The following is a 22,583-nucleotide window of genomic DNA, read 5'->3' on the forward strand; positions in this document are numbered from 1 at the left end:
TGGGCTAGATGCAGTTAAAAATTGTTATTAGATACAAAGGCGGTGTAGCTTGCTTCAGATGGGCTACTCCGGTGACTAAGAGACACTGCTACTAGCCCAAAATGATTGGCTGGGTTAGATGCATTAAAAAATTGTTATCAGATACACAGACGGTGTAGCTTGCTTCACAGCTGGGCTACTATGCTGACTAGCAGACACTGAAGCTTTGGAGCAGACCTCTGATTCCCAGGCTATAGAATGAGTAAACAGCTCTGCAGACTCAACCATCTGTGTTACCCCAAGCCATAGTGTATGTAGTTTCTTACGGCTAAAAGGGGGGGGGAGTGACTCGACCCACCTGGAATTGACGATGCCAATGTCATGTAAAACACCGCAAGGGGACTCCAAAAAGAGTCTCCATTTTTTCCAAAAATTGTGGCGCAGACACCACTTAAGTGGCATCAACTGCCCCAGAGTTGCTGAAAATGGTTAGTGAGGTGATTTTCCAAAATCCTCAAGCTTTTAGTCTCCCCAGGATGACACAGGGGTAGAAAAGTTCTTGCGGATCCATGGTTTGTTCATTCTTATGATCGTGAGTCTGTCTACATTCTCAGTGGACAGCCGCGTGCGCTTATCTGTCAGCACATGACCAGCAGCGCAGAAGACACATTCAGAGAGAACGCTGGCTGCGGGGCACGACTAGATCTTCTAGGCATGAGTGGCAAACTCAGGCCATTTTTCCAGATTGGAAGCCCAAAATGAGCAAGGGTCCAGTGACACATTCATTGCTTCGATATTCACTTGGAGATACTCCTGTACCATCCTCTCTAGGCGTTGACTATGTGTCAGACTTCTTGTCTCCTGTGGCCTCGCAAAGGATGGTCTAAAAAATTGATGAAACGATTCCACAAAATTGCTGTTACCAGCAGATACGGTGTTACTGTTACAGTTTGAGTGATGAAGACTCGACAGTCCCACGGTTGGCAAGTTAGAACTGTAAGATTCACTACGTGCACCAATGGTGTTTTATGGAAAAGCAGATGTAAGATTCTGTAACAGCCTCTGCTGATACTCTTGCATGTGTGAATCCCTTTCTATGGCAGGAATTATTTCGGCAAATTTACTTTTGTACCGGGGATCTAAGAGTGTGGCAACCCAGTAGTCAGGATTACTTCGAATTCTGACAATCCGAGGGTCATGTTGCAGGTAGTGCAGCAAGAAGGCACTCATGTATCTTGTGCATCCAGGAGGACCAAGTCCTTGTTGTGTTGGTGGCGAGGTAAGAATCATGCTTCCTTCCTCTGCACTCTCCCCCCAACCTCGCACAACAGAAATGTGATCAAGGTCTCCCTCATCTGATGAGTCATCCATGCCCATCGCCAGTTCGTCCTCCACTTCTTCCTCGGCTCCTGCACCTTCCTCAACTGTTCGGCTGCTACCATGCGCCCTCATTAATCCCTCTCCCCCACCCTCCCATGCCTGCCGCCTTGGTGCTGCCAACCGTCTGGACCTTGGAGATGTTATCCCTTCCGCATTTGACTCCTCCTGTACTTCCTCCCCCTCTTGTCCCACCACCTGACTCTGAATTCTGTTTAAAGTGTGCTCCAGCATGTAAATGACCGGAATAGTCATGCTGATAATGGCATCGTCAGCACTAAACATCTTCATCGCCATTTCAAAACTGTGCAGAAGGTGCATAGGTCCCTGATCTGAGGCCACTCCTGCAGCGTGATTTGCCCCACCTCTGTATCTCATTGGCCCAGGCTATACGTCATAATGTATTGCACCAGGGTTCGTCGGTGCTGCCACAGTCGCTGCAACATGTGCAGAGTTGAATTCCATCGTGTCGGCACATCGCATTTCAGCCGGTGAACTGCAGGCCCAACGACTTCTGTAGAGATGTAAGTCGTTGAGCTGCGGCATGCGAACGGCGGAAGTGAGCACACAGCGACCGTGCCCTCTGCAGAAGGCCATCTAGTCCGGGATAGTGGGCTAAAAATTGCTGGACAACCAGGTTCAACACGTGAGCCATACAAGGCACGTGTGTGACATTGCCCCGGCGAAGGGCCGCACCCAGGTTTACAGCATTGTCGCACACGGCCTTCCCTGGCTGCAGATTCAGCGCAGACAACCATTCATGAAACTCGGTCACCAGAGCTCACCACAACTCCTCAGCTGTGTGACTCACATTTCCCAGACATTTCAAAGTAAACGCCACCTGATGCCATTGAGCCATGCTGCCAGCATAGTAAGGAGATGTGCAGGATTACTTCTGCGCAGTTAAAACGCAGGTGGCATTATCAGACAGGCTTTGGGTGCAGGTGGAGGACCGAGAGGAGGTTGAGGAGGCAGACGCAGTGGAGGAACTTCTAGATAAAGAGGATTGACGTACATCTTGTGGGGACAGCAAGACTTGGACAGCAGCCCCTTGTCCTGCTGTCACCATAGTTACCCAGTGCCCAGTTAGCGACATGTAACGCCCCTGTCAATGCCTACTCGTCCAAGTGTCTGTGGTGAAATGCACCCTGTCACACACAGAATTTCTCAAGGAAGCGGTGATATTGTGTGCGACATGCTGGTGTAGCGCAGGCACAGCTTTCTTTGAGAAGTAGTGGTGACTGGGCATCTGGTACTGGGGCACTGCGACGGACATAAGGTCTCGAAAATCCTCTGTGTCCACCAGGCGGAAAGGAAGCATTTCTGTAGCCAACAGCTTGCAGATGGTGAAATTCAACCTCTTAGCTTAGTCATGGCTAGGAGGAAATGGTCTTTTACTTGTCCACATCTGAGGGACCGAGGGCTGGCTGTTGTGCTTAAACGGGGTTGAGTAGGGTGTCCCCGGCAAACTGCTAGTCTGTGAGGAAAATGCAAGTGGACATGTCATGTTGCCTTGATCCAAAGGTGGTGCTCTCGATGTCGGAGAGGGCTCAACACCAGCAGGTGTTTCCACTTCCAAATGAACTGACGACCTGCCAATCACACTGGCTGTTGCGGGTAAAGAGGTGGCAGGTCTGCGTCCAAAAACATGTGTGACTGCTGTCCCCCCAGTCACAGAGGATGAAGAGGTCACGGATTCACAAGATGGGGCAGACGGCGGTTGGCCCGGCCCGCTAGGCCGCATTGTAGCACAGTGAGCTTCCCACTGCAACTTATGCTTCATATCCATGTGACGGTTCATGCATGAAGTACTCAAACTATGGATTTCTTGGCCTCTACTTAGCTTTTGGTGACAAATGTTACAGATGACATGAGTTGGGTCATCCTTTTCAATCTCAAAAAATGCCCAGGCTATGCAAGGCTTAGAGCCCATGCGACCTGAAGAGCCACCATGACTTGTGGTCAGAGGCAGAGTTGTGGTTGAGGATGCAGTTGTTGACGTGCTTCCAGTACTCTGTCTCTGTCCAGGAAGGCGCAACCTAACCTCGTCGTCACTAGCATCCTCCTCCATCTCCTCTGCTGAGCTCATCGACTGGCTGACTGTGGGTTCACAGTAAGTGGGATCTCCAACCTCGTCATCATCACCCTGTGTGTTCTCACACCCGTTGTCCTCAGAGCCAACCTCTTCCTGCCCTGACCGAAAAGTCACATTGTCGCTCCAATCAGGTATTTGAGTCTCATTATCGTCTTCCTCATTGTCTCCACCAACAGGAGTTACAGTTTGGGAATGAGGGTCTACATTATGCTCAGAACCTTCTTCATCTGGGCCTGGATCCGACTCATAAACATTCTGGGCATCAGTGCAGATTATTTCCTTGTCTGGATTCACAGAAGCTCTGGGGCAGACCTCTTATTCCCAGGCTATAGTATGAGCAAACAGCTCTGCAGACTCAACCATCTGTGTTACCCCATACTCAGACAGGCAGCAGGAGACTTGGGAGCTGTGAAGAAGCAAGTGCGATTGGGGTGACACTTCTGAGGACTGGAGTATCTGTGATGTTGAAGTTGAGATGGAGGAGAGCACACTTGAAGGAGCACTTGATATCCGTTGAAGCACCTGCTATTTTTGTGCCTCATGTGGAAATTGTAGCGATTGGCGTGTCCGTAAGAAAGGGATCATATCACATTGTCCACGAAAAGAAGTAGACATCTTAGTTTGGCTGGAAGATGGTCTTTCTTCTGCAGATGTTACTGTTGCTTTACCACCTACCCCACAGACACAACCCTTTTTTTTCCCCTTTCCAACACGCCTTTTCCCCTTTCCACCAGCAGCAGGTCTTTTGCCACTCATTTTGGTGGTTAACTAATTGGCAACTCTGTAGTTGTTTGCACAAAAAATGATGGTTGGAAAACGAGCAGAGCTGAGTGGCCAAACTGTGGTACTAGCCCAAAAGGATTGGCTGGGTTAGATGCAGTAAAACAACTTTATTAGATACACAGGCGGTGTAGCTTGCTTCACAGCTGGGCTACTCCAATGACTATGAGACACTGCTACTAGGCCCAAAAGGATTTCATGGGTTAGATGCAGTAAAAAATTTGAATTAGATACACAGGCGGTGTAGCTTCCTTCACAGGTGGGCTACTCCACTGACTACGAGACACTGCTACTATGCCCAAAAGGATTTCCTGGGTTATATGCAGTAAAAAATTGTTATTAGATACACAGGTTGTGTAGCTTGCTTCAGATGGGCTACTCCACTGACTACCAGACACTGCTACTAGGCCCAAAAGGATTTCCTGGGTTAGATGCAGTAAAAAATTAGAATTAGATACACAGGCAGTGTAGCTTCCTTCACAGGTGGGCTACTCCGCTGACTACCAGACACTGCTGCTAGGCCCAAAAAGGTTTCCTGGGTTAGATGCAGTAAAAAATTTAGAATTAGATACACAGGTGGTATAGCTTCCTTCACAGGTGGGCTTCTCCGCTGACTCCGTGACACTGCTACTATGCCCAAAAGGATTTACTGGGTTAGATGCAGTAAAAAATTGTTATTAGATACACAGGTGGTGTAGCTTGCTTCAGATGGGCTACTCCACTGACTACCAGACACTTCTACAGGCCCAAAAGGATTGGCTGGCTTAGATGCAGTAAAAAATTGGTATTAGATGCACAGGTGGTGTAGCTTGCTTCAGATGGGCTACTCCAATGACTAACAGACACTGCTTCAGGCCCAAAAGGATTGGCTGAGCTACACTTCGCCAAATGCTGTGAAAAACACTTGCACAGCACTGGCACAGACCTGCCTGGCAAAAAGTGCTATGAACTGCTGTAACCTAGCCCTCAAAAGGGCTGCAATTAGAACTAGTGCCTACTCCCTAAACCTATCTCTTTATGTAACTGGAAATTCGCTCGCAATTCACACAGTTATACTGTATAGCGCTCACAGCAGCAGCGGTGCCGTCTAACACTCAGCTGCAGCAGTGTGAAAATGGTGGATACGGGAAAAATGGCTGGGTCTTATAGGGCATGGACATGTGACATACACAGCCAATGACACATGCCCTTGCTTGTGTGAAAAAAAAGCACTTTGCTGCGTATGTGCACTGCTGATAGGCTGACGGACTGCACCGCCCCACTGTAAATGCGGGAAAGAAAAAAAAAATGGAGATTGGCATTATTTCTGCAGAGATCCATCCCCTGCCCCTCCCCCCGCCCACTCTACACTGAAACTGTCTATTATCATTGATTAACAGTATTACTGTGAAAAAATCCAGTTACACTTTTTGTGCACGAACAGTTATTGAACATAACCTTGAACAGCCGAATTTTTTGCAAATCGTTCGAGTTCGTCGAACGACTCGAACACCGCCCAAAACAGCTCGAATTTGAGATTGGCGAACAGTTCGAGTTGAACACCGCTCATCTCTAATTGTAAACCGCCCAATAGTTAGTGTCAGGTTGGCCTTAGGGGTGAAGGACCTGTGTAGTTCCACAGGACACCTCATCTGTCCTTGCTGATTACTTCCTGCAAAAAATCCCCAGCACCTCTTTTGATTAGTAGACTTCTGCAATGTCCGAGCGGGCCACACTTGCCACAAGGTGCTGGAGATATTTTTTCAAGTAGGAAACAGCCACATGTAAGAGAAGAAGCTGGATAAGATGACTGCCCTGGTGACTAGTAATGAGGGCACTAAAATGAAAGGGAATATAGTGAGTGTGTGTGTGTGTGTGTGTGTGTGATAGAAGTGTACATGAGTGTATATGTAGCACCCTGAGGATTCGGCTGCTACAGGGGTATTGCACCTCAACCCAGAGGTGTGATATTCCACTCCCGGGTAAGGATGGAGTGTGAAACTGAGCCCAGAGAGCTGCATGCACTACACACATCCCATTTCCGAGGAACAGACCAACGGTACTCCCACTTAGAAATGTGCAGGTACGACCGAGTCTGTTCCTGGCTGGAGTGGGAGGGGGGTGGTACATCCCAAGTAGTGTAGGGGCAGATAGGGGGAGCAGTCTGGGTAGTGATAGGAGCTCATTGGGTGCTGGTCACCTGAGCTCACACATAGAGGAAGTATTTAAGGTGGGCACCATCTAAGATCAGGGTCAGTCAGCCACAGTCAGTCTGTGAGAGGTCAGTCTGAGAGAAGTCAGCCTTTGCAGAGAAGCCAGAGGAGAGGAAGAGAAAGCAGAGGAGCAGAGCAGCCCAAGCCCAAGAGTGAGAGAGGAGAAAGAGAGACCCAGGGGGGGAAACAAAAAGGACTCTGAGAACCCACATACAAACATAGGGTGAAGAGTTGGCAAAAGGGTACCGGATCCCAAACTGGTGGGGGCTAAAGCACACCCTAGCCAGAGACCGGAGGCCGTGGGCAGGATCTGCCACGGCCACCCACCACATCCACCCCGAAGGCAAACCACGTGTAGGGTCAGGGAACCCAAGGCCAAGGGTCTCCCAACAGAAGGCCCGAGGGAGCTGGACCTAGGTGGATCCCTGGTGGGGACGGCCAGAAGACAGGACAGGAAGGAGGGCTCAGGGTCACGCTCCGGACTTGCTTGGGGGTTGGCTGAATCCAGGACCTGGTGGACGCAGCACGGCTCGGGTGGTCACTTGAAGCTGGAGTGACCGGAACATCAGCAGTAAGTAAATACCCTAAACTGCACAACCCGACTCTGTCTTTAATTACCATCTATGCTGCACCACCACAACCCCCATCCTCTGCACCTGACTCCCTGAGGCTATACCCCACCCGTTGGGGGTTATACTATCAAAAGCTGCACCAACACCATCAGCCTCAGCGGACCCTGCTGCAGCGGCGGCCGTAGTGACCGCAATACAACGGGTGGCGTAGTCGACATAAAGAACTTTATAACATCTGTAGGACTGCCACATACTCTGAGCTTGACACCCTGGGCACGGACCGGGTCACAGCCACTCGGAGACTACAACCCCCATCTGATCCGGCTCCGGGTATTCCCCTAAAGAATATGGCCCAGGGGGCGCGTCAACTTTGGCGTAGTCGGCAGGATCACGTGCCCGCAACACCCGGGTACTGCGTGCCTGAAGAAAAGAACAAGTGTACCTCAAAAAGAAGTCTCCCGCCGGTTCCGGAGGGTCCCCGCCATCGGACTCCATCACAGATCGATTCCCACCGGTTGTCCACCATTAACAGCTTTTTCCCGCCATCTGCAGAGTTTCCCGCCACTGGGAGACGATTCCCGCCATTTCCGAAGATTTCCCGCCTTGGAAGAGCGGACGCCATTATGGGCGTGCCAGAGGGTGGCAAGAGGCCACCTCCCATCGTGGGCCAGGACCGAAAATGGCGCCAAAAGTGGAAACCGCCCCCACCAACAGAGACTGTGATGCTAGAGGTGTCTGTCAGCGTGAAAGAACTGCCCCTGGAGCTGACAATCACCAAGTGGCCCCGGGACCGCCCTCGAAGTGGAAGGACTGAGAAGAAGAGAGCAAAGATGGGTGTCGCCTGGAGCAGTCTGGAGAGAGCGCACCCGGAGACAAGAAGCCTAGAGCTGAGTCCAGAAGAATCTTACCCGGAGATGGGAGAAGAGCAGAGCAGCACCGGCCCGCTGGCCAGGAGCCTGCTGGAAACAGCAGAAGGAGAGCAGGGCAGCACCGACCCGTTGGTCAGGAGCCTGCTAGAAGCAACGACCCCACTAGGCCTAATGGAGGTCCTAGCACAGCTCCCCCGAGACCGGGAGTGTGCGCAGACCGCTCTGGAGGGCCTCGCACGGAGGATGGCCCGGGTGCAACGAGAGACGTTGGCGGAGTGGAGCCGAGAGATGGCCCAGCGGACCGAGACTCGTCAGCGGAGCATGCCACCCGAGACGAGGAGACAGACCGCCTCTGAGGATGGCGCAGGAGGACTGAAGGCCGGAGACGGCGCCGAGAAGGGAGCCGAACGAAAGGAGGCAGGTAAAGGGGACGTCTCTACCCCAAGCCGGGAAACCGCGTGCCTGCCCCAGCTCCCCGTCGCAGAGCCCGAAGTACCCCCTGCCGTGCCCGTAACCGCAACGTCACCGCCACAGACTAGGCCTCAGCCGGAAGCCGCAGCCGCGACCCCTGTGACGTCACACGCCTCGACCCCGAGCGTGACCAAGCAGGAAGTACCACCAGCCTGGTCGCAAGGCCTAGTACCCCCGGGCGCCGCAATACCAACAGCGCCCCCTACCTCCGCGGAGCCACCGGCCTGGTCGCAGGGCCAAGTAGCCCAGGGCGCCGCCGTCCTTACGGTGCCCTTCACTTTCCAGGTGCCCCAGGCCTGGCCGCAAGGCCTGGGCAACCCGGGCGCCACCACCACCGCGCCCATAAAACCAAGAGTGCCGCATCTGGGAGAAGATCTGTTCGCCCAACATACGTGCCCGGATGGGCAGCCCTTCATATGGCCACCGGAGTTTCACCATCCCCGACTCCGGAAAGAGAGACCCCTAGATGAACCCCTGATCCCGGCTCCAAAGCCCGTCAAGAGGATCTCGCCCCCGCTAGCAGAAGCGCAGTTTGAGTGGGACCCCACCGGAGAAGATCTCATGGGGTTCACTCAAGAGACTCGGGCAGCCGCAGCGGAGCGTGCAGAGTGCTGCCGCCAGCAGCTCGAGGTCTTCGAGAGGGAGCGGAGAGAGAGGCGGGTCCGGGAACAACAAGCCCAGATAAGGAGCGCGGAGCAAAAGAGCCGGGCCAGGAGGAGTCCCCGTGCAGCCCATGGTCCCCCTTCCACCGGGACTGTGATCAAGTTCAACATGCAGCACGGGTGGGGCTTCATCCGAGATCACCGCACCCCAGGCGACGTCTTCGTGACCAGGAGAGACGTTGAGTCCCACCTACCGGAGGGACACAGAGGTCGTGACCTTTACATCGGGGACGAGGTCACCTTTACCCGGCACAAGTGTGCCAAAGGACCCTACGCCCTCCATGTGCATCGCCTGACGGAGGAAGAGCTGCGGTGTGAGGAGGAAGAGCAAGAGGACCCGGACGGGTCTGAAGCTAAAGGTAACCACAAAGAAAGAGCAGGAGGACGCCGTCGTTAAGTACAGCAGAGTACAAGCTGTATATAGTTGCCCGTCGGGGCACAGTGAACCGTAGCTGCTAATATAGTCCCCGTTGGGACCAGAGAACTGAACTGTTAACCCGTGTGTCCCTATTCCCACTGACCGAGGACTGAGAACGGTCAATCCTCCCTAATACCTGGCCGAGGACTGAGAGCGGCCATATCCCCTTGTATATAGTTGCGCTTCCTAAAGCGCCCCCTATTGGTTTTATAGGAAGACCATTTTTCTAGAAAGACTGTCGCACTTTACCCGGTCACACGTTGCACAGTGACCGGAGGAGGAGCCAGAGGCGACGAGAATGTTCTGATATATATATGATATTTTATATGTTTTTATTATGTTGTTTATATGAAAAAAAAAAAAAAAAAAAATGTATGTTTGTGGATGTTTATATCTTACAGCCCGAGGACGTGCTGTGGTTTACCAGGGGGGAATGTAGCACCCTGAGGATTCGGCTGCTACAGGGGTATTGCACCTCAACCCAGAGGTGTGATATTCCACTCCCGGGTAAGGATGGAGTGTGAAACTGAGCCCAGAGAGCTGCATGCACTACACACATCCCATTTCCGAGGAACAGACCAACGGTACTCCCACTTAGAAATGTGCAGGTACGACCGAGTCTGTTCCTGGCTGGAGTGGGAGGGGGGTGGTACATCCCAAGTAGTGTAGGGGCAGATAGGGGGAGCAGTCTGGGTAGTGATAGGAGCTCATTGGGTGCTGGTCACCTGAGCTCACACATAGAGGGAGTATTTAAGGTGGGCACCATCTAAGATCAGGGTCAGTCAGCCACAGTCAGTCTGTGAGAGGTCAGTCTGAGAGAAGTCAGCCTTTGCAGAGAAGCCAGAGGAGAGGAAGAGAAAGCAGAGGAGCAGAGCAGCCCAAGCCCAAGAGTGAGAGAGGAGAAAGAGAGACCCAGGGGGGGAAACAAAAAGGACTCTGAGAACCCACATACAAACATAGGGTGAAGAGTTGGCAAAAGGGTACCGGATCCCAAACTGGTGGGGGCTAAAGCACACCCTAGCCAGAGACCGGAGGCCGTGGGCAGGATCTGCCACGGCCACCCACCACATCCACCCCGAAGGCAAACCACGTGTAGGGTCAGGGAACCCAAGGCCAAGGGTCTCCCAACAGAAGGCCCGAGGGAGCTGGACCTAGGTGGATCCCTGGTGGGGACGGCCAGAAGACAGGACAGGAAGGAGGGCTCAGGGTCACGCTCCGGACTTGCTTGGGGGTTGGCTGAATCCAGGACCTGGTGGACGCAGCACGGCTCGGGTGGTCACTTGAAGCTGGAGTGACCGGAACATCAGCAGTAAGTAAATACCCTAAACTGCACAACCCGACTCTGTCTTTAATTACCATCTATGCTGCACCACCACAACCCCCATCCTCTGCACCTGACCCCCTGAGGCTATACCCCACCCGTTGGGGGTTATACTATCAAAAGCTGCACCAACACCATCAGCCTCAGCGGACCCTGCTGCAGCGGCGGCCGTAGTGACCGCAATACAACGGGTGGCGTAGTCGACATAAAGAACTTTATAACATCTGTAGGACTGCCACATACTCTGAGCTTGACACCCTGGGCACGGACCGGGTCACAGCCACTCGGAGACTACAACCCCCATCTGATCCGGCTCCGGGTATTCCCCTAAAGAATATGGCCCAGGGGGCGCGTCATATAGGCTGTGTGTGTGATAGAGGGGTACATAGGCATGCAGTCAGTGTGATAGAGAGGGACATGTGGTTACAAGCTGTATGTGAGTGATAGAGGAGTATACTGGATGAAGGCTGGGTGTGTATGTGTGTGTGCGATAGAGGAGTATATTGGGTGCAGGTAATGTATGTAATAGAGGGGTACATGGAAGGTATAGGTATAGTTCCAGAGGAAGTGGTAGATGGTAATTGTGGAGCTGAAGTTACAGGGGACTTTTATTGAAGAGTAGTGGAGTAGTGATGTTCGGTATACAAAGTGTGGGACAATGTGATGGCACATTATGTGGGACAGTGTGCCGTAGTAGGGACAGTGTAAGTGTACAGAATGGGGAGCAATATACAGAGTGATGGATAGTGTGAGGGCACAGTACGGAGAGGGCATTGAAGAGATCACCGGGTTTGGCTGACATTAGATTAATGTATATGGGGGGCTTAACTACTATCTAAAGGGTATATGGACACTTTTAGTCAGATTAACTAGTATAGGGTGTGAACATTTAAACAGCCAAGGGCAGCATGAATGTCAAATACGGCCATGGTTATAAGTGCGCCTGTAGTTATTAGGTTTGCACAGCTCTAGTTAGACGACCATGAACTACCGATGTGTCCTCTTCACCAGGATCCTGTGAATTTTTTTGCTCATCTTTGTGATTAGATATTGTTGAGTTGTTAAATTGCTTTATGTATGAAGTTGTTATTTGGTCACTGTATGTTTCTTATTATTTGAGAACTCCATGGAGGTATTTACTTATATATTATTTGCCAGCATTTTAAACAGACAATATTTTTCTTTTAGGCATCATCCTGTATGGCGCTGATTATCTACCACTGAACCGTATAAAATCATTACCTTGTAAGACAACACAAAAAATAAGAGGGGGAAAGCATGGGGGTATGAGGAGGAGTCAAAGGAAGATATTGTCCATCTTAAAGGGTAACTGTCATTAAGGCCTTATTCAGACGTCAGTGTTTTTTTATGTATGTAAAAAATGGTACAATTGTCTTCACCAGTTTGAATCGGAGTTTCAGCAGTGTTTGGTCAGTGTGTCAGTTTTTACCAGCTGTATTTCAGCAGTGATTATCTCATGTGGAAAGATAAATAAATCATTTGCAAAGCATTTCTTATCCATTGTAATATTTAACCAGATAGACTGCACACAGATGTCATCTGTGTGCTGACCATGATTTTCATGGACCCAAAGACTTGTATGGTTGATTTTTATCCATTAAATCGATAAAAAATGGACATGACTCCATGATTTTTTTTCAGACACACAGAAAATCTGCAGAAAATCATGGATGTGTATAGAATATAATGGGTACATGTTCTATATGTGAAAATCACTGCTATAATGTACACATAAAAAGCAGACGTGTGAACGTGGTCTTGTTTTAATTGTTTATATGTGAAGGGGCCGCTATGTGCTGCTGATCACTGTGGGGTACAGGTCCTGAGACACCCACCAATCGGTCTGAAGTGTGCAGTCCTTGCATGGGTCTTGTGCGGAGTGTGGTATACGGGCTCATTAGTAAGCCATCGTGTCCTTTATATCTCTCTTACCAGTGTGGTCTCTGTGACCTCACCAATTAACAGCACACAGCAGCCCCTATAACATAAGAAATTGTAAGTACCTATTAGGGGGCAGACAGGCATCTGTATTTCATTGCAATACTTGGACTGACCATCAGCTCTCCTGACCAGAGCATCACAGCTGTATAGAAATACATCATGCTATCACGCTCAGATCAGGAGAGGTGCCGGCCAGTCCATGCACTGCAAAGCGATCCTCGAGCGAGAATTACGGCCACCTGTCTGTGCCCTTAAAGTGGACCTTGACTATGGCAAATTCAAATATAGCAGAAACTTGTTCTAATAAAAATCTTTCTCATATATCTGAAATAGATTGCTTCTAAAGCATATCTATGAATGACTGTAGAGTTTTTTTCATCACTTTTTTTGTGCAAACCACTGAAAATGCACTTGATATCATAAACCTCTTGCTATTTTTGTGGTTAATTCATGTTATGATTGCTTCGCGTATCTCAAGGAGTAGCAGGTCTGCTAAAGCTATGTTTGTACTATGACAGCCATAAAGCCATTGCATCCTTATGAGTATGTTCCTATGTCTGACACATTTCCCTTTTGCTTACTTCCTTGTCTTCTGTAAGATTTCGGTTTGAATTGCACAAGCTTTTGTTAAGGAACAAGTGATTTGTGTGCAATCGTTATTAGTAGCTTAAAGGCTCCATGGCTTCGTATAGTCCAAATGCATAAAGTCAGTCAATCCCATCGTGATATAAGGGTAGAAATAACTGAACATGTCTGAAGTCCAGGAATGCCTCTTGGATTGATTTCACAGTTTAAACATGGAATGACATGAATACTCTATATGAAGCAAAAAGGTGAGTAATAGATACGATGTCTGATATGTACAAGTAATATTCTACTGTGAATACTTAGTAAGTTATCAGTATTACACAATGCTTTATAAATAATTCAGAAAGACGTATTAATTTAACAAACATATTATTAACTTATACATATTACGTAATGATTAGATTTGAACAACTGAATAAGATTTGAAAAACTGAATGTTTCAAGTATTTGGTGGATTACAAAAGGTGACAATAAATAATAAAATTGACCTGTGCTATAAATATAGACGGTGGTTCTGGTTTATGCCTCATAAAGGGAGAGTGAGAATTTGGGAACCCCCTCCTCTGACTAAGGCCTCATTCAGATGTCCATGTTTAAAAACGTACTTGAAAAAATGGCATCGGTGTCATCAGTGTTCTGTATCACTGTGTCATCAGTGTGTCCGTTTTTACCATCAGTGTGTAATGAGTATGTCCGTTTTTACCATCAGTGTGTCTATTTTTATCATCAGTGTGTCAAGAGTGTGTGTGCGTTTTTACCATCAGTGTGTCATCTGTTTGTGTCCCTTTTTACCATCAGTGTGTCATCAGTGTGTCCGTTTTTACCATCAGAGTATCCATTTTTACCATCAGCATGTCATCAGTGTTGTCTGTTTTTACAATCAATGTGTCCGTTTTTACCATCAGTGTGTCATCCGTGTGTCCATTTTTACCATCAGTGTGTCATCAGTGTGTCCGTTTTTACCATCAGTGTGTCTATTTTTATCATCAGTGTGTCAAGAGTGTGTGTGCGTTTTTACCATCAGTGTGTCATCTGTTTGTGTCCCTTTTTACCATCAGTGTGTCATCAGTGTGTCCGTTTTTACCATCAGAGTATCCATTTTTACCATCAGCATGTCATCAGTGTTGTCTGTTTTTACAATCAATGTGTCCGTTTTTACCATCAGTGTGTCATCAGTGTGTCCGTTTTTACCATCAGTGTGTCCGTTTTTACCATCAGTGTGTCAAGAGTGTGTTTGTTTTTACCATCAGTGTGTCAAGAGTGTGTGCATTTTTACCATCAGCGTGTCATCAGTGTTGTCTGTTTTTACAATCAATGTGTCCGTTTTTACCATCAGTGTGTCATCTGTGTGTCTGTTTTTACCATCAGTGTATCATCAGAGTGTCCGTTTTTACCATCAACGTGTCATCGGTGTTGTCTGTTTTTACCATCAGTGTGTCCGATTTTATCAGTGTGTCATCAGTGTTGTCCGTTTTTACCATCAGTGTGTCATCAGAGTGTCTGTTTTTACCATCAGCCTGTCATCAGTGTTGTCCGTTTTTACAATCAGTGTGTCCATTTTTACCATCAGGGTGTCCGTTTTTACCATCAGCGTGTCATCAGTGTTGTCCGTTTTTACAATCAGTGTGTCCATTTTTACCATCAGTGTGTCCATTTTTACCATCAGTGTGTCATCAGTCTTGTCCGTTTTTACCATCAGTGTGTCATCTGTGTGTCTGTTTTTACCATCAGTGTGGCATCACAGTGTCCGTTTTTACCATCAGCATGTCATCAGTGTTGTCCGTTTTTACAATCAGTGTGTCCATTTTTACCATCAGGGTGTCCGTTTTTACCATCAGCGTGTCATCAGTGTTGTCCGTTTTTACAATCAGTGTGTCCATTTTTACCATCAGTGTGTCCGTTTTTACCATCAGTGTGTCATCAGTCTTGTCCGTTTTTACCATCAGTGTGTCATCTGTGTGTCTGTTTTTACCATCAGTGTGGCATCACAGTGTCCGTTTTTACCATCAGCATGTCATCAGTGTTGTCCGTTTTTACCATCAGTGTGTCATCTGTGTGTCTGTTTTTACCATCAGTGTGTCATCAGAGTGTCCGTTTTTAAAATCAGCGTGTCATCATTGTTGTCCGTTTTTACAATCAATGTGTCCGTTTTTACATTCAGTATGTCATCAGTGTGTCCGTTTTTACCATCAGAGTATCCGTTTTTACCATCAGCATGTCATTAGTGTTGTCTGTTTTTACAATCAATGTGTCCGTTTTTACCATCAGTGTGTCATCCGTGTGTCCATTTTTACCATCAGTGTATCATCAGAGTGTCCGTTTTTACAATCAGCGTGTCATCAGTGTTGTCCAATTTTACTATCAGTGTTGTCTGTTTTTGCCATCAGCGTTGTCCGTTTTTACCATCAGTGTTTCATCAGAGTGTCCGTTTTTACCATCAGCGTGTCATCAGTGTTGTCCTTTTTTACAATCAGTGTGTCCGTTTTTACTACCAGTATGTCATCAGTGTGTCCGTTTTTACCATCAGTGTGTCATCTGTGTGTCTGTTTTTACCATCAGTGTGTCATCCGTGTGTCCGTTTTTACCATCAGCGTGTCATCAGTGTTGTCCGTTTTTACCATCAGTGTGTCATCTGTGTGTCTGATTTTACCATCAGCGTGTCATCAATGTGTCCGTTTTTACCATCAGTGTTGTCTGTTTTCACCATCAGTGTGTCCGTTTTTATCATCAGTGTGTCATCAGAGTGTCCGTTTTTACCATCAGCGTGTCATCAGTGTTGTCATTTTTTACAATCAGTGTGTCCGTTTTTACTACCAGTATGTCATCAGTGTGTCCGTTTTTACCATCAGTGTGTCATCTGTGTGTCCTTCTTTACCATCAGCGTGTCATCAGTGTTGTCCGTTTTTACAATCAGTGTGTCCGTTTTTACCATCAGTATGTCATAAGTGTGTCTGTTTTTACCTTCAGTGTGTCATCAGTGTGTCCGTTTTTACCTTCAGTGTGTCATCAGTGTGTCCGTTTTTACCATCAGTGTGTCATCAGTGTTTTGCAGGGAAGTGTAAATAAATAAATAAATAAATTACAAAACTTCTCTTATTCTTTGCAATGCTAAACATGGACAACACACGTATGACGCATTGATGTTTTTCACAGACCCATAGCCTTGTATTGGCCCTTTTTATCTGTGTTGCCAGGAAAAACAGACATGTCTCTGTGTGTTTTGCACAAACATATGGTCCGTCATAAACATGTGACCAGCAGCAAAAATTATAAAATACACGGCTGTATCCATAAAAAAAATGGATGCAACATGTACGCGCAACATTGACGTTTGAATGAGGTCTAAGACAAACATATGTCCTAAGAGCTCATATGTAAATGAGATGCCTAAATGGATTAACAACATTAAATTATGAATTAGACCTGCAAGAATATTAAATATTTAAAAAAAAAAAAAAAAAGCTTCTGCAGTTTAATATTTAGGAATACAGGATATTTTTATAGTTGTGGTATACGCAATGGAATACAAGATACAGTATCCATAATTTTAATAATTATTAAAATGAGTTATAATTGGGATTTACATAAAAATTAATGGCAGTTTTTTAATCCTATTTTTATGTTTCGTTTTTCTAAAATCAATGTGTTATCGGTGATGCTCTGGTATGCTCTGATATGCTCTGGTATGCAAAAATAAATGAATTGGGAAAACTTCACCTACCCATTGCAATGTCAAAATCACAGATGGCAATGTTTGCGGTCAGTGACTTTTGATGGATTCATAGACTTGCATTGGCAAGTTTGATATGTGACTTAGATCAAAAACGGACGTCTCATTTTTTTTTGCAGATCATTGACTCATGAGAACATATTCTATCCATGAAAAACATGGATAGAATGTGTATGTGAAAGCTGACATCTGAATGAAGTCTTAAAGTGGTTAGCTAATGTAAAGATTGAAAAGTAGTTACTTAAAGCACCACTCCACTTTTTTTTTTATTGCAGTGCTGGAGTGGTGCTTCTAATCTAAGTTCCCTGCCCCTAGTATTATACTTACCAGTGACTGTCTTCACCTTCTGTCAGTGCTACTCCAGTTGGTCTCCAGAAGTTTGTAACCTGCCGGGAATCGCTCCAGTGTTTGCTGGAAAGAGCCAGAGGTCACTTTTCAGTGCAAGTCTTTGAGAGTGCCGTTCTGCCCTCATTCTGGCTTTCATAGACTTTCAATGAGCGCTTGTGATCGTTACCTCTGACTTCTGACCAGTCAGAAGTTGCTGTCACAAGATACCACTGCGCGACCAAAGTGGCGCCGATAAAACATGAAGACGGCGGCGGGAAGGTACAAGCAGGCGATCAGGGACCTTAGATTAGATACACCACTCCAGGGCTGTAATAAAAAAACCCTGCTGGAGTGGTGCTTTAAAGAATCAGCTTAATTTATCTGCAGTGCCACAGCAGGGAACATGAAGCATTACTCAGTTTATATTCAAATTAACAAGCTAACTTTGTAATACGTGAATGTGTCAAGTTCTCCAATCACATATATACGATTGTTACACGATACCATTGCATGTCAAAATCTAAAAATGTAAAAAAAAAGTATGAACAATGTTGCAGCCATTACTATTGAAGTTGCTGCACTGCATTACCCAGGCCCTGCTCACAGACTTGCATGTTAGTTGCTCTAAGTTTGGAATGTGATTATTTTTTTTTCAAAATGTGCATGAAAGTCACATAGGATTGTTAATACAAAAATCCGGGTGCAGTGCCTAGAAATCCTAGTCTCTTTATTTGACTGCTTGAAACCTTCTTTTTCAAATAATTTTTTTTATAAGTTAGGTAAAAAAAATAGTAATTGAAACAGCCTTAGTATTCAATGTTTTACCCCACTCGCATAGTCATACAGACAATATATTCTTTAGGATTTTCCTACATTTATTGTATAATGTTCAGTATTAACGTGCCAATCATGGACTATAGTATTAATGGCCGAATCTTGAGATTGGACATTGATATTAGATTAGCTGATTAGTGGAACAACTAAGTGGCAAATTTCAAACCGCCATCCCTGATTTTGATGACCTATGCTAAGGATAGGCTATAAGTATTATAGTCCTGGATAAACTCTTTAGATGACGTTTAAAACATTTTGTCAACAATAAAAGAAATCCTGTATAATGAAATCAATATACAATGCTCAGATTAAATAGATATTAAAGGTTTGCTAAATTCTAATAACAACAATAATAGAAAACAGGGGTAGAGGGGCAGATTTAGCCCCCTTAGCAGTTCCCTAATAGCTGTCTAGGGATGCCCGACTGCCAGGTACTTTAGAGCAATGTACCTTTAAATCACTTGTGGTTACATCACAAGGTGTAACAGGTGCGACGCATCTAACAAATTTTGATGCATCCACAGATGATTTAAATCACGGTACAGAGCCACTAAAGCACTTGGCAGCTGGGAGGCACTAAACAGTTATTAGGCTAGAAATTGTTTCAGAGACACCTGGCCGGCTGGTGCTTTAAATTTGAGACCATAGTACATGCCCCCACAACAGCATGATGTGCACATCTGAATATATGCCTTCTGATGCCCACCAGAGAGGAGAGCGGAACAGGGATGATGGAGTTGGCTACAGGATGGTGCTGTATCTGCAAGGGCTGAGGGTAGTGATGAGCGAGTATGTTCAGTTAACCCTTTCGGCGAGTATGCTCTGGCAAGTACCGAGTATCTTCAGCGTGCTCGGTGATGTGTTTGAATCGCTACCGTGTGCATGATTTGCGACTGTTTGACAGCTTTAATACATGTGAGGAATGCTTAAGAAACAAGCATTCCTCACATGTATTAAAGCTACCAAACAGTTGCAAATCATCCACACGGGAGTGATTCAAACATATCACCGAGTACGCTGAAGATACTCGGTACTCACACGAGCATACTCGCCTAAAGAGTTAACCGAACATACTCGCTCATCACTAGCTGAGGGGTGATGTACTGTATGATAAGGCTGGGAGGCTACATACTGCAGGATGGGCTGGGAAACAATGTTCTGTAAAGGGGGGGGGGGCTGGAAGCAATGTAATACAGAATGAGGGGGCAGACAGAAGGACGTATTTTTCGTGAGTGAATCATATTGGAATCATCGGACTGACAGTCGGCTCTCCTGACCTGAGCATGACAGCTGCATAGAAATATATCACGCTGTCACGCTCAGGTCAGGAGAGGTGCCGGGCCAGTCCGTGCACTGTGACGCGCTCCTCGCATGAGAAATATGGCCATCTGTATGCCCCCTTGAAATTGGAAAGCCTTATACTGTATGATGGGCTGAAGAGCAATATACTTCAGGAGGGAGCTGTATAATGGGGCTGAGTGTAGAGATATAGCGGAGGACAAGTCTATATAGATGGGGTGATGAGGAGTGATGTTCTGCAGGTTGGGACTGCGTAAGAAATGGCTGTATATTGAGGTGCTCAGAGAAGAGATATACTGTAGGTGGAGTCTGTATATAAAGAGGACTGAGAGGAGAGATATACTTCAGGAGGTGGCTCTCTATAGGGGGGTTAATGAGGAGTAATGTTCTTCAGGATGAAGCTGTGTATACAGGTTGTGAGAGGAGTGATGTTCTACAGGATGGGGCTGTATATAGTAAGGGATGAGAGGAGTGATGCTCTGCAGGATGATGCTGTATTTACATTGGCTAAGAGGAAAGATATATTGAGGATGGGCTGTATATAAAGAAGCTGGGAGGAGTGATGCACTGCAGGTTAAAAGTATATAGAGGGGCTAAGAGGTGATGAACTACAGGTTGGGGCTGTATATACTGGTGATGATAGGAGCAATGTACTGTAAGATGGTGCTGTATATAGAGTGACTGACAGGTGGTGTTAGTAGCATGTGTACTGCAGAATGGGGATTTTTATAACGAGGCTGAGAGGAGTGATGTACTGCATGATGGCACTGTATAAAGAGGAGCTGAGAGGAGTGATTTTTTTTCTGAATGGGGCTATATATTGTGAGGCGGGGTAGAGGGCTGAGGAGTGATGTACTGGAGGGTGGGATTGGCTGAGAGGAATAAAGCATCTGCAACTGCATCACAATTTGTAAAATGTGCCCACTCAGCAGCTTTCCTTTTCATGCTACTCACCGGAGAGAAACCCTTGTGGACCAGGAGATGCCATGTCCACTAGGGGTGATCACTGCAAAGAGATGAGATATCAATCAGGTGGTGTGATTTATTATAATGCTATGGGGGGAGATGAGTGCAAGGAAATTATTGACTGGGATCAGGCAGGTGTGGAGAGGAATTAAATTGTCGCGCCTTTCCACTGTATAATTAGAACTTAAAGGGGTTGTCTAGGTTTGGCATGAAAGTTTGCAAGTCACTCTATATGACTGCAGACTCATGAATCCTCACAGCGAGCACAGCATATGCTTTTAGAATTCTCTGGTGTTAGTGTGGCGCCCCTGCTGCGCATGAGTGCCACAGATCCTAGAGGGGTGCATGAATGGATTCCTCCACAAGAGGCCCTCACAGCATACACACACCTCCACCTTCCACCTCAGACCAACAGAGGGAGCCCGTTAGGGATATAAATAGGGAAGGTGGAGCTAGGCAGTCAGTTCCTGCAGTAGAGAAGCCTGAGAGAGGTCAGCCTGCAGTGGAGCTCAGTTCAGAGAGAGCTCAGGTTAGTGAGCCCAAGGCGTGCCGACGCCATAAGAGCGGTGATGCGCGGCAAGCTGCCGCTAGTGTGTATTGCCTAGTGAGGGCCCCGAGCGAGGCCGAAGGCTAGAGGAGTGAGTACCTTTGGGGGCAGAGGAGCTGTACAAGCTCACCCCAGAAAACATATACCGGACACCAGGTCCGCGTCTACAGGACTGTATATTCCCCTGTAGAGACAACAGGAGACCCCTGGAAGACTTCAGGTCCCAGGATCACCCAAGAGCTGATACGTACCAGAGCCAGGAGTCACGGAGGCCCCGCAAGCTGGGAGCGTACTCCAAGAGAAGGCCCTACCACAAAGTCAGCCGGTGCAGGACAGAGACAAAGTTAGGCCTAGCTCCAGGCAGGTCAGAAACTTACTACACAAAGGCAAGAAACAGGAGGCCCTATATCCGCTCACTGGGGAGAATCCCGATAAGCACCCTTCACCCTACAGTGCTCCAGAATGTGCCTGAACTTCAATCAGTAAAAGGCACTGAAGTGACTATCGTGTCTGTCCCTGTTCTTACTCTGACCCGGCTGGGTCCCATCTATACCACCCAAGCTGCCTTAACACTGGCCTCAGTGGGCTGCCGCAGCGATGACACCATCACCAGACACCACAGGTGGCGTCACGAACTTTCATATAATTATCCACCCTTTTAAAGAGAGGCCCAGGGTACGGGCCTGGGAGCCGACTACCGCGACATCCCCAAGGCCAGGCAACAAGGCCTGGGCGCCGAGTCATCCCCATCCCCTGGGCGCGACATTAGCAGCGATATGCATACACCCGGCCAAATTCTGACTAGATGTGTGCGACCTCACTCAATTCACTTGCAGTGCATATCTGGTTGGAATGTGTCCGGGAGTATGGCATATATAGACAGAATGCTTAAACTCCTTTTTGACTGAACCAACTTTGGCCTTATGTGGTAATAACTCTGGAATGTTTCTCTATATCCTGGGGATTCTTTAAGTCAATATGTTTTGCATTTATTTATGAAAATATCTGAACTTTGCTAAAAATTTTGAAAAATCAGTCATTTCTAAACTTAGATTTTTACAACTTTAAACCAGATATTCAGATCACACAAAATAGTTAATAACATTTACCACATGTCTACTTTACACAGGAATAATTTTTCAAACGTCCTTTTATTTTGCTAGAATGTTTAAAAATTTACCAGCAATTTTAAATTTTTACAATTAAATTTATCGATTTACATGAAATCTGTCTTTTTTTAGGGACTTATTTACATTTGAAGCAACTTTGAGGGGCTTATATATTGGAAAAAAAAACAAAGTGCTAACATTTTAAAAACTGCACCCCTTGAACTATTCAAAACTTCTGTCAGCAAGTTTGTCAACCCTTCCGGTGTTTCATAGATCTTAACACAAAGTTGTACTGAATGGAATAGGAAAAAAAAATTTAAATCCACAAAAAGTTTGCTTTAGGCTATGTTCACATGGCGTTTTTACATACGTTCAGTGGCTCTGTACAGGCTTAAATACGAAGCCCTGTAAAACATGATTCAGCATATGTGCGGGCACCAAGGCGCAATCGACTTTGTCTTGGTACCAGTCTTAACTAGGTGTAT

General features: G+C 46.9%; 1 protein-coding gene across 4 annotated transcripts in view; it reads left to right on the plus strand.

The window, feature by feature from the left end:
• Positions 1 to 13,286: 13,286 nt before the first annotated feature.
• The window catches only part of LOC141228990 (interleukin-5 receptor subunit alpha-like), a 169,705-nt gene continuing 160,408 nt past the window's right edge, over positions 13,287 to 22,583 (plus strand). For 3 of the 4 annotated variants that reach the window (XM_073667379.1, XM_073667384.1, XM_073667387.1), the window contains exon 1: positions 13,287 to 13,531. Coding sequence is in view for 1 of the 4 variants with exons in the window: in XM_073667387.1 (XP_073523488.1) it covers positions 13,519 to 13,531 (13 nt within the window). In the remaining 3 variants the exon portion in view is untranslated. The remainder of the gene's footprint in view (positions 13,532 to 22,583) is intronic. The other variant, XM_073667373.1, reaches the window with a different exon arrangement.

Source organism: Phyllobates terribilis, unplaced genomic scaffold (genome assembly GCF_046119375.1).
Source record: "Phyllobates terribilis strain yellow unplaced genomic scaffold, ASM4611937v1 Scaffold_2__4_contigs__length_985480577, whole genome shotgun sequence".
In the NCBI taxonomy this organism is placed as follows: Eukaryota; Metazoa; Chordata; class Amphibia; order Anura; family Dendrobatidae; genus Phyllobates; species Phyllobates terribilis.